This window comes from Silurus meridionalis, chromosome 5 (genome assembly GCF_014805685.1).
Source record: "Silurus meridionalis isolate SWU-2019-XX chromosome 5, ASM1480568v1, whole genome shotgun sequence".
In the NCBI taxonomy this organism is placed as follows: domain Eukaryota; kingdom Metazoa; phylum Chordata; class Actinopteri; order Siluriformes; family Siluridae; genus Silurus; species Silurus meridionalis.
In genome coordinates, this window is record NC_060888.1 from 26,230,616 (window position 1) to 26,243,874 (window position 13,259).

The 13,259-nt window shown below is 40.2% G+C and overlaps 1 protein-coding gene across 1 annotated transcript in view; it reads left to right on the forward strand.

Annotated features, from left to right (window-relative positions):
* Positions 1–9,695, forward strand: part of elmo3 (engulfment and cell motility 3) — a 30,386-nt gene extending 20,691 nt beyond the window's left edge. Inside the window, exons 16-21 of the mRNA XM_046849522.1 lie at positions 5,399–5,562; positions 6,130–6,242; positions 6,497–6,601; positions 7,242–7,321; positions 8,337–8,417; positions 8,842–9,695. Coding sequence (XP_046705478.1) covers positions 5,399–5,562; positions 6,130–6,242; positions 6,497–6,601; positions 7,242–7,321; positions 8,337–8,417; positions 8,842–9,054 — 756 coding nt within the window. The 3' untranslated portion in view covers positions 9,055–9,695. The remainder of the gene's footprint in view (positions 1–5,398; positions 5,563–6,129; positions 6,243–6,496; positions 6,602–7,241; positions 7,322–8,336; positions 8,418–8,841) is intronic.
* Positions 9,696–13,259: the final 3,564 nt, after the last annotated feature.

A 13,259-nucleotide genomic window follows, 5' to 3' on the forward strand; every position in this document is an offset into this window, starting at 1 on the left:
GTTCATCCAGAGTGATCATGGGCCTCTTGGCTGCATCTCTGATCAGTCTTCTCCTTGTATGAGCTGAAAGTTTAGAGGGACGGCCAGGTCTTGGTAGATTTTCAGTGGTCTGATACTCCTTCCATTTCAATATTATCGCTTGCACAGTGCTCCTTGGGATGTTTAAAGCTTGGGAAATCTTTTTGTATCCAAATCCGGCTTTAAACTTCTCCACAACAGTATCTCGGACCTGCCTGGTGTGTTCCTTGTTCTTCATGATGCTCTCTGCGCTTTAAACGGACCTCTGAGACTATCACAGTGCAGGTGCATTTATATGGAGACTTGATTACACACAGGTGGATTCTATTTATCATCATTAGTCAAATAGGTCAACATTTATCATTCAGAGATCCTCACTGAACTTCTGGAGAGAGTTTGCTGCACTGAAAGTAAAGGGGCTGAATAATTTTGCACGCCCAATTTTTCAGTTTTTTATTTGTTGAAAAAGTTTGAAATATTCAATAAATTTCGTTCCACTTCATGATTGTGTCCCACTTGTTGTTGATTCTTCACAAAAAATTACAGTTTCATATCTTTATGTTTGAAGCCTGAAATGTGGCAAAAGGTCGCAAAGTTCAAGGGGGCCGAATACTTTCGCAAGGCACTGTATGTATATAAAATTGTCAACTGTGAAAAATGTAAAATGTAAATAAAACCAGAAAGCAATGATTTCAAATCTTAAAAACCCATATTTTATTTCCAATAGAACATAAAAAACATAACATATAAACTGGGGGATTGTACCATTTTAAGGACTAAATATTAGGGTGATTTTGAATTTGATGGCTGCAACAAGTCTCAAAATAGCTGACCAAGCGTCTGGAAAATGTAAGTGTTATTAAAATTAAACGGTCGGAAAAGGATTTTGCTAATTGGGTGCATTGCGTTATTAAGCCTTTAATATTTGAGCAAGACAATGCTAACTGCATACGGATTTATTACAATAGCATGACTTTGTAGTAGAAGAGTCCCGGTGCTGAACTGACCTGCCTGCAGTCTGGACCTTTCACCAGTAGAAAACATTTGGTTCACCATGAAGCAAAAAAACACAACAAAGGACACCCAGAACTGTTGAGCTGTAAAATCCTGTATCAGACACACATGGAACAACATTCCTCCCCAACACCATAGCAACTGGTCTCCTCAGTTCCCAGATGTGTACAGACAGTGGTAAACATGGCCCTATCTCAACTTTATGGAGACGGCAGCTTGTGGAGTTTGTGGTAAATGAATAGAAGATGAATAAATCTTGGAATGGCAGTTTGGTAACCAACCTACATGCACAGACCTCCTTTGAATCTTTCTCACATTCCCACGTCGGATCACTGTTTATGACCCCCAAAAATAATCGATATGATCGTTCCACATTGGTGGTCTTTTTACCGCTTAATAAGTCCTTTTCCTCTCTCACCAGTACATGGTTCATGTACTGGTGCCCAGTCACCGCACATGAATCCTAGTGAACTGCTCTGGGATGAACTAAATCGTAATGGAATCTCCAACTAGTGAAGAACATCGTTTTCCAGGAGACACAGCACAAGTATGTCATCTGAAAGTGTTTGGATGCTGAGAGAGTGCAAAGCTGTTCTTCATGCTAAAGGAGGATTTTTTAATGAAATGAAGATCTGGACATTTATAGATTTGTTTGGTCAAAGTAAATCTTCATATAGTTGCATTACTGAGTTTGTTGCAGGAACTTGCAGGTGTCTCAAAAACCATAAAAAAAAACGTTCCACATTTTTTTTCTGTAGGTGAAAAAAGAAAATAAGGTCTGTCCCAAGCCATTAGCTCTCATAAGGAAAGAAGGAAAGGAGGAAGAAAGGAAGGAAAATAATGCAAAAGGCAAAGAAATAAAACAAGAAAAAAGAAAACCAAACCATAAAAGAAAGAATATGAGCTGAAGATAAGAACTAAGGAAAGAAAAATACGAATAAATATGAGCCGAAGAAAGAAAATTGTTATTTGAATAAGAATGTAAAAGGCAACGAAATAAAACCAGAATGTTTTCCTAGTCCCGCCTACAAACAATTAGTTCTTGTTGGTTTTCACTTGAATCGAAACCAATGAGCTTCCAGAAGACCCTCTGTAGCAACGACTACAGATGAAAAAATCAGGTTTTTGAGTTGCGGGGACTTTCTGCAGCGGATGTGTTTTACGGCTGTTTTGCGTCTCGACACTGTTAAACCGCTCAGGCTTTCGCTCGACCTCACCAGGAAATGATGTCATTGTGCTGGTTCTTGTTGTATGCCATGGTAACTCTGTCCTGCGTCCACCACACCTCCATGTGTTTTATCATTTCTCTCGCCCTGCTTTTCTCATTTCCCATTGTCTCCTCGTCCCTTCGTCTCCTGGCTCGGCTGTTTCTCCACATCTCTAAACGTTCCTGGTCTTAACGTTCAGATTCTGCCAGCTGCTTTACTGGGGCCCAAACTGAATACGTGTGTGTGTGTGTGTGTGTGTGTGTGTGTGAGGCGTGTGTTTGGAGTGGGAGAGGGAGTCAGAGTGTGTGTGGGTGTGAGTTTGGCGTGCATTTGTGGGCGGGTTTTTTATGGAGATGCTCCCTGGTTTGTGAAATTCGCATCACAGTGTTGGAAGGATTTGTACATGGACACACACACACACACACACACACACACACACACACACACAGGTGAGGACTAAGAAAAGCTGCTTTAACCTTCATAACCATGGCAGAGGTACGTTTCTAGATTATTCCGTTGGATCTGTGTGTGTCTGTGTGTGAACTTCATAACAGCAGCAACTTTTTTTTATTCCCGTTTTAGAAAGTTGTGGAAACTTTTTGAATATGAGCAGCAACAATACAAACTATGACCGGCTTGTCATTTATTTGAACTGTAACTTTAAACATTTTTGCTATTAGTGTAATCCTGACTAAGCAGAAATTGCTTAAGCACCTGATTAATGTATAAATATAAACAATATTCAAATACACGTTTACTGTAATGACTTTGAACCCGTTTATTTCATGGTGCTGTTTTCTGACAATGTGAAATTTTGGTACACGTGAAGTAAAAAGCAGGACGTCTCCGTTAATTGTGAAATGACAGTTCAATAACAATGTGATATACTTTCTTTCGGCATTAGGGGGCGCCACAGCGGATCATCATTATTCATGATCCGCATGTTTAATTTGGCACATGTTTTACGCTGGATGCTCTTCCTAACGCAACCCTCCCCATTTATCCGGGCTTGGGACCGGCACTAAGAGTGCACTGGCTTGTGCAACCCTAACGGCTGGGGTTGGTTCCCTGACCAGGGATCGAACCCCGGGCTGCAGCAGTGAGAGCGTCGCATCTAACCACTAGACCACCAGGGAATAAAATAATTTTATATCATGTGGAAATGTGAGGCTCATAACTGTGAATGTCTAAATTACATCAAGGTAACCGTTATAAAATACACACTTCATATTTTTGCATTGCTCTATAAACTAAAAGCAGAATGTGTATAACGCATGAACTCTGTAACACAATTTAATGTCACGTCTATCACAGCTACACGTCACATCTAGTCATGACACATCAATGAAGCATAAATGTCATGCCTGTGAGACATAAACGTCATGCCTTTGACTGTTAATTCCGATGCATTTGAGGCGTAAATGTGAGGCATAAATGTCGCGCCTGTGAGGCATATATGTCACTTTTACGACGCAAAAATCATGTTGTCTGTGAGGCATAAACGTGAAGCATAAATTACACCTATGAGGCATTATTGTCATACTTGTGAGACATATATTATGCTTGTGACAATTAATTGTTATGCCTCTGGGACATAAATGTCACTTCTGTAACGCAAAAATGTCACCCCTGTGAGGCATAAAAGTCATGTCTGTGAGGCAGTCAGTTCAGTCATTTGTATTTGAAATATTATAAAAAATTATTATACATTTAATTGTGATAGTTTATATTCCATTTCTTGGGTATGGAAATTGTGAAAATCCTAAATACAGGTGATTTGGAAGACATAGGATTATTTGATGATCTGATCATTTGGAAGAATTAAAGTGTTGCTTGGTTGGATAGTTTGGTTAACAGTCAATCTGGCAACCCAGATTGTGACGACCCCAGAGCTGCACACGTGCTTTACTTCTGTGTGAATCTTTAATATGAACGGATTTAAATTTACAGCTAAGAGGAGTCCAGGCTTTTCTTCCCTCAAGAGAAACTTGTTTATTACCTGCAAATGCAGTTTCTGTAGAACATGCAGGTATGAAGGACACTGAAAAACAACACGTGTCCTGCGTTTTGCTGATGTTAAACTCGTCTGAGCAGCGAGATGCTCTTCTTATTAAATCAGTTTCGATTTCATGAAAGAAACATGAGTTTGTTTGAAAAACTGTTTGGAGTGTGTGTGTGTGTGGGGGGGGGTGTAAAAGTGGGATGAGAGAGATGAGAGAGTGAGAATAAAAGTGGAAGAATAAGGATGAAAGAAAAGAGAGAGAGAGAGAGTAAAAGGGGTTGAGATGGATTGAGGAAAATGTGGGAGAACGTGATGTGTGTGTGTGTGTGTGTGTGTGTGTGTGTGTGAGAGAGAGAGAGAGAGAGAGAGAGAATGAGAATAAACAAGGTTGAGGTAGATGGAAAGAGAATGAGAGAGAGAGAGAGAGAGAGAGAGAATGAAATGAGGTGAAAGAGCATCTGGGGAGAGACGGAATGAGAGGGGGAGGAGAGAGAGAGAGATAGTATGAGAGGGAATAAAAAGAGGTGAAAGAGAATGAGAGAAAGCAGCAGGGAGTGAAGGAAAGAGAGAGAGCATGGGGGAGAGAGAGAGTGAGAGATAAAAGAAGGGTGAGAGAGAGAAAGAGAGGGAGAAAGTGGGCGTGTCAGTCAGCGGTGGTTGAATTGTGGCGATGTGGTCAGGGGTCAGTCGTCTCTAAACGCCTGAGTTAGCACTGTATTAGGGGATTTATCAGCTAAAGGTCCCACAGTGGACACTGAATGCTTCTGGAACTCCATTGTTTCTCCTCGTTCTTTACTTTTTCATTTCCTTCAGTCTGTCTCCCTCCCTCGTTCCTCACCTCTGCTTGGGGTGACTGAGGTCATGTCTCTGTCTGTGCTCCGCACTTTCACACACACTTTACACACACTTCACACACACTTGCGAGACAACACGCTGCACAAATGAGAGTTCCATATAGTGTCAAAGTGTGTGTGTGTGTGTGTGTGTGTGTGTTTGATGCGATAATTGGTCTTAAATATTATTCTTAATGGTCTTAAAAAAGGTCTTAGAGTTTTACATTTGACTTGGAGAAACCTGCAGAAACCCTGCTAGGAGACCAAGAGAAGAGTGAAATCATCTTGTGTGTGTGTGTGTGTGTGTGTGTGTGTGTGTACAGGTCATGCAGGTGGTCCGGGAGCAGATCACCAGGACCCTGTCTGGTAAACCCACCTCTCTGGAGCTCTTCAGGAACAAAGTGAACGCTTTAAACTACAGCGAGATCCTCAAACTGCGTCAGACTGAGAGACTGCACCAGGAGGAGACGCTCGCCCCGCCCGTGCTGTAAGACTGAGAGACACACACACACACACGCACAGTTTCACCCACATTACAAGGACAAAAGTAATTGGGACCCCTGACTTCCTAAAGCTTCCCTTCACTGGAACTAGGAGACCCAAACCTGCTCCAGCATGGCAATGCTCCTCCACACAAAGCCAGCTCCATGATGATATGGGGTTGGAGTTGAAGATCTCCTGCTCTAGATCTTAAACCCTATTGAACACTTTTAGGATGAATGTAAACACTGACTGCACCCCAGACCTTCTCACCTTCTCCCCTACATCAGTACCTGACTTGTAGCTGAATGAGCACAAATCTGCACGAAATCTAGTGGAACATCTTCCCAGGAAGGTGGGGGTTCTTAGAAGAGCAAATGGGGACAGAATGTGGGACTTTCAAGATGCACAACACGATTTAATGATCATGTTTCCACAAACTTCACATCACACAGCTTTACTACTGAAGTATTTATTCATGTGCATAAATTTAAATTTGTGGAAGGTTAATAGCATTAACATCTGTGTGCGTGTGTGTGTGTGTGTGTGTGTGTGTGTGTGTGTGTGCGCGCAGCGAGCTGAAAGAGCGTCTGAAGCCCGAGTTGTTGGAGCTGATCAGGCAGCAGAGGCTGAACCGTTTGTGTCACGGCACCCTGTTCCGCAAAATCAGCAGTCGCCGGAGACAAGGTGAGGGACTCTCTCTCTCTCACACACACACACACACACACACACACACACGTAGCTTTAATTCAAATTTTTTCCTCAAATTCCCAAAGTTGTTGTTTTTTGGGGTCAGTCTGCTGACCCAAAGCAGTCTGGGAGACGCAATATAAAGGTCGCCCTCTTGTGGACAAATACTGAATCGATAATAGCTACCAGAGGAACATGTTTTCTTTTTGATCATTTTTTTTGATCGTTCACATTATGACCGTTATTTTCAGATAAACTGTGGTACTGTCGCCTTTCCCCGAACCACAAAGTCCTTCACTACGGAGACGTGGACGAGGAGACGGAGACTCCATCCATCGAGAGTCTGCAGGACAAAAGTGAGTGATCCGTTCACACGCGCGTTTCGCACTTATTCATAGTCTCGAACGGATTTACTGAAGAACTGAAGATGGTTCAGTGGAGGGCGACCAATATAGTGTGAGATTGTCCTCGAGAACAAAATGGTCAAATTATTATTATATAAAAAAATTTTTGTTTGTTTGTTTTTACTCTAAATGGCTAAAAGTATTGGGACACCTGACTTTTCGACCCAAATATGTGGTTCTTCCTCGAACTGTTCCCACACAATTATACAGGATGTCTTTGACAGTGCACCTGTGCACAAAGCCAGCTCCATGAAGATCTGCTTTACATGGGTTGGAGTGGAAGATCTTACACCAGTACCTGACTTTACTGAATGAGCACAAAGCTCCACAAAATCTAGTGGAACATCTTCCCAGAAGAGTGGAGGTTCTCGAAAGAGCAAATGGGAACTCGGTGTGGAATTCGATGTTCAAAAAGAAGCACGTTCCAAATTTATGATCGGGTGTCCACAAACTTTTGTCCATGTAGTTTATCATTTATTTATTTATTTATTTATTTATTTACTGTAGCTTTAACTCTTTAACTGGAAACCATGGGGGATGCAAACTTTTGAACTAAAATGTTGTGATGATGTCTGATGTTTTTTTCCATCAGTCCCCGTGGCGGACATTAAAGCCCTGCTGATTGGAAAAGATTGTCCTCACATGAAGGATAACAAGGGCAAGCAAACCAAGGTTCATCTTTTTTTTCTCTCTATATATTTACTTTAATTATTTTTAATTATGTGCCAAAACTTGTAAATATGATTAATCTGAAAGTTCTTTCGGAATGGAAGCGATTGCTCTGGGTGACGTTCAATGGCCAAATGGTTGAACTCAAAACACTCAAATTATTATTTATAATTATTCACTTTTTTAATGAATTTATCGCCAAATCAATTTATTGCTGGAAAACTCATAAGCAATAATACGTCATAAAAAATTATGACTGGGAACAGTCTTTACAGTGACTTACATTTATGTCATTTATACAAGAGTAGATGAGGGTTAAGAGCCTCGCTCAAGGGCCCAACAGTGGAACATTGATGGTGCTGGGATTTGAACTCACAAGCTTAAACCTTGAGGTCTTTGAGACCACAGTGATCCTGTTTCTTTCTTCCTTCCCGAACTGCCTGATCTATTCTGACGCCTCACCTCTGGATGAGATCTTTTCAACTGGAGACCACTTGCTGATGCTGCTTAAGATATGGTTCCACATGAACATGATTCATAATGTAACTAAGCAGGACTAAAATTGCCTTGAACAGTTTCTGCATTCAGTGAACAGCTGATAACCTCAACAATCATGGCAAAAATCCATCCTGATATTTTTTCCGGGTTCCAGTTCACTGTCATTACGAGAGCGGCCTCTAGAGGCGAATCGCTGACACCACGTGCCTTTTGTTTTGAGTTAGCATACATAGCGAGAATTATTTTCTCGCCATAGAATTAAATGTAAAATCTTTAAGATAAGATATATATTATGGTAGAAATGTTTTATACATGGTGTGATGTCACAGTGAGTGAAGCTGTAATTTATTTTCCTCATTAGGAAAATGGGTGAAATTCTTTACTTCGTATCTGAAATAAAAAGAAAACCCTGATGATCTCGGATTAGTCTGAAATCGCAGACATTCCATTACTAACACACTATAAAGTGCACACTCCGATCTTCAAAAGCTCATTAATGATGATGTTTCTCCTCCTGCAGGAGATGTTGGATTTGGCGTTCACTATAACGTATGATGTGGAGGAGTACACCTTGAATTTCGTCGCCTCCTCCAGAACAGATGTGAGAGAATTTTTCTTTCCATTAGAACCCTTCCATTTTTCAGCTATCTCTTTTGTCTTTTTTTTTTTTTTTTTTTTTTTTTTTTTTTTTTTGCTCCCTCACTCTCATTCTTCACGAAATGACGAAATGTTTTTGAGATGGTGCTGAAGAGGAAATTATATATTATAGGTGTTTAAAAGATCACTTCTTTCTTTCTTTCTTTCTTTCTTTCTTTCTCTCGCTCTCTCTCTTTCTCTGTCTTTCTCTTCCTCTCTCTCTCTCTCCTTCTCGCTCTCATTTTCTGTCTGTTTTCTTTTTTTAATATATTTGTCTGCCTGTCTCTTTTGTCTGTCTTTCTCTGTCTCTCTCTCTTTTTCTCTCTCCTGCTCTGTCTCTGTCTGTCTGTGTCTCTCTCTCTCTCTCTCTCTCTCTCTCTCTCCATCAGTTTTGCTTGTGGACGGATGGACTGAACGTTCTGCTGGGGAAGGAGATGAGCAGCGAATCCATGCGCAGTGAGCTGGAGATCCTCCTCTCCATGGAAATCAAGCTCCGCCTCCTCGATCTGGAGAACGTCCCCATTCCTGACTCAGCCCCGCCCATCCCCAAACCGCCCAGCAACTTCAACTTCTGCTACGACTTCAGTCAAGCGGAGAATTAAAGGCCAGACGATGGGGCGTGACGTCCTGCTCCTCCTCTTGCTCCTCCTTCTCCTCCTCCTGTTCCTTTTGCTCCTCCCTCTGTTCCTCCTGCTCCTCCTCCTGCTCCACCAAGAGAGTCAATAAACTGAGGGGCAGCGAAGGGGCAGAAGACTGGGTTTTGTCACATGATGCTTTCCTTGAGAGAAAAGCCCATCCTGGGAAGATAAGGAAGGATCAGAAAGAGGTTCTTTTGAGAGACAGATAATTTCTCAAGCTGCTCAAGGCATTGCGAGGGTGTATAATATATACAAATATAAATATATACAATATCTTTTTTTTTTTTTACTCTTTTCCTAATGGTACTGCACTCATCTAATAGCTACATTTTTCATGAATCTGCCGTAATCCGGACTGCAGGATGGAACTCGAATGCTCAAATCAACACACAGTCCATGACGTCGTAACCAGCATGTGGCTGTTCCAGTATAAAAAAAATCGTTTGTTCATGTTATATTGGAATTATGGTAATTACAAGACGATGGGAAAGCTGTCGTTACCACGGCACCTTGTTTCAAACACAAAGCAACAGTATAATCAAAAGATAACAACTTTACACTTAGCAAATGTGTCTGTACAATATATCATCTGATGTTACACTCCATCTGGTTCTTCAATAATTCCTCAAGGATTCTTTGACTCAGTTTAGGGTCCATTAGATAATTACGGATTCAAAATTTTTCCCCATTTGGTCAGTAAGCATCAGTAATCAGAGACATTACAGAGTCTATTAAGGGGAACGCTAGTTTTAAGTCATACACATTTGTTCGGATGTCGTTCTTTCACATTTACACACTTGGCATAGCGCCCCCTATTGGCACCATTAGGAGGAAACTGGGGAACCCAGAGGAAACCTGCACAGGGAGAACATGTAGAAGTCTGATATGAAGTGGTAGTGGTTATGGTTCTGGGTTACTAATCAGAAGGTTGAGGGTTTTAGCCCTAGTATCGCCAAGCTGCCACTTTTGGGCTCTTGATAAAGGCCCCTAAGCTTACAGAGGGCACTGTATCGTGGCTGACCCTGCACTCTGACCCTGCAGTCTGATCCCAGCTTCCTAACATCTCTGAGAAATGTGAAGAAATAATTTCAGTGTACAAGTGACAAGTAAAATTGAATTGCCATCATTCCAAAATAAAATGAACACACGTACGTTAGACATGGCAAAGGCGAAATATCATTTCGCAGATGCCTTGGACACAGCGAGGACTTTCACTTTCACACTCACTTCACACGTTTTGCCAGACCTGAAATTAGCCCTGCCCTTATAACTGAACGTAGTATGGGCGGGGCCAGGGGTGTGGTAATAAGTTTGCTGCAGCAGGGGGCGATAACAAACAGCTAGCTTTAGTGTTTAAGCGAAAAATTTCATGAGTTTTGCTAATCGATATACAACATACTGTAAATTGTTGTGTAAATATGCAGTATTTTACACGAATGAGGCACTGAAATGTATTTTCTATAGAATAATGTTGTGTAATTATTGTGTGAGCAGTTATTGGAGTGAAACTTTAATATTAACAGCTGGTACGAACAGAGAAGGTTTTTTTATGTAAATGGTACATCATGAGGTACTTGGCATCGAAAAATAATATTAATGATATTGATAGTAGTGCATTTTGCAATATATCTGAAATATATCCATTTGGATTATAATACAGATCACAATTCATACCAAAAACCCACTGATGTAAATCTTACCTATAATATTTTTTATTTTATCTTCATCATTTCTTTGTTTTATTTTTCTTAAATAAAGGTGATGGAGGTTCACAGCAATTCGGCAAATAAACCTCAGTAACGTGCAGGCGTGTGCAAAATTACAATCTTTACAATCACGTACCGTAAAAATGTGAAGATTCTGACAAAAATAGTGTCATAAATGAAACAAAATACTACACCAGATGAACTTGAAGAACCTTCAGCTTTCAAACACCACGTTTAGATCCTTCAGGAACATTTCCTGCTCCCTTAGTTGCTTCTTTCAAGCTACCTTTTTTTTTACTTTTCGTAAAATCGTATTAATACGACACTGGGTAAAAAAATCTGAAAAATCATTTTGAGAATCAGAATTATTTTAATGCAGAAAATAATCAAAATAATCAGCAGAAAGTCAATTTATATCAGAAATTATTACACAGTCATGTTGTTATTAAACCGCAGATTTGGGCTTCAGTTGAAGACTTAAATGCTTTTGGACATCTTTTCCATCTGGTATTTTTTTTTTCCTTAAACCGTCAGTCAGTTTTTCACATGCATTTAAAATGACATCAAAATGACACACTGTATGAACAAAAGTTTTTTGGACACGTCCAATTTGTGAACATCCCGTTCCTCATTTAGTCTCCATTTGCTATTATAACAACCTCCACTTCTTCTGGGAAGATTTTCCACAAGATTTTGTGGAGGTTTGCGCTCATTCAGAGACATGGGTGTTAGTAAAGCCAGGTACTGATGTAGGTCAGCATTTATATTCATCCCAAAGGTGTTCAATAGGGTTGGAGCTCAAAAGCAGGAGATCTTCCATTCCAACCAATGTACCATTCCAACCCATGTAAAGCCTATCTTCATGGACCTGGCTTGAAGGAGAATTGTTATGCTGGAATAGATTTTAGTTTAAGTGAAGAGGAAATTTCAAGTGCAGCCAAAGATGTTGCATACAGTTGTGTCCATCACAGTTTGTGGAAGAACCACATACGGCTCGGAACGTCAGGTGTCCCAATACTTTTGGCAATACAGTGTAATAGTGCAAAGTAACTAGGTGTTTTGGAATTAGGTTGTTTTTTTTTAAACTTCGCTCATTAGAAGCACGTTGTCACAGCAACTTTACAGAAATAACGATTACAATTATACAAAATTTCAACATTCATAAATTTCCCCATAAATTTGTCCCTTTTTTGCAGTACTGATTTTGACTTGAACACATTCAGCACAAATTGGCTTCTATATCGATCAGAGGCTACTGAATAAAATGTAAACATATCGTTACTGTGCGTTGTTTCAGATTGTGTTATAGCAGCTAGCAGAGTGTCGCCTGTATTACAGTCCTATCGTATTATTACTGTATCGTGTAAAAGTTGAGGTAATTCTCTGAGGTAATTCTCTGAGGTAATTCATTTTATTTAAGATAATTAAATATATAATAAATCGCTCAGTCAATCCCCAGGGTGCAGTATGCATGTATGGTTTTGTTGATTAATAATGCAATGACTGCAGAACGCACACTTTTGTAACAACAGTAACAATTTTTTTCCATCATTTGCAAATCTCTTGTGTGTAAATAACTGGGGGTTTTGGGGGGGGATGGAGTTTGCATGTTATACCATAAAGACGATGGAGATTGTCGTGTTGTTTTTGTATGAAATTCTCAATTAATAAAATGGAGAAACGTCCTGGATAGGATGTGTATTCTTTAATATGTTTGTTCAGATGTTGCTTCAGATAGACTTCTAAAAATAGTTTGTAATAGAAACATGAATTAATTCTTTTCACATTTAGACCCCATTTGCATTTATAAGAACCTCTACTTCTTCTGGGAAGATGTTCCACTAGATTTTGTGGAGATTTGTGCTCATTCAGAGATTCAGAGGTGAGGAGGCTTTCGGTGCAGTCAGTGTCAAGATCCTTCACTCACTTTCAATCTATGTAAAGAAGATCTTCAAGGAGCTGGCTTTGTGCACATGGGCACTGAAATGCTGGAACAGGTTTTGGGTCTCCGAGATCAAGTGAAGGTAAAATTTCACGCTACAGCATCCGAAGATCGTATACAATTGTGTGCCTCTAACTTTGTGGTGGGAAGAACCACATATGTCTGGAAAAATCAGGTGTCTTTTGGGCTTATTTTTTTATCTTATTTAAGGAGATGCTTCACAGTTGTAATCATTTTGTGAGGGTCACCTAGTTCATCCAAAAGTTCCATATCCAAAAACATATATGCAAAAAATCTAATGGTGCCGTAAGACTTTTGCACAGCATATATATTACACACATAAATGAAAAACACAACAAAGAACACCCAGGACTGTTAAACAGCTAGAATCCTGTATTAGACACATATAGGATAATATTTCTCTTCCAAAACTTCAGCAAATGGTCTCCTCAGTTCCCAGATGTATATGGACAGAAGACGTGATGCTACACGGTTCCAACTTTTTTTGAGACGTGTTGCAG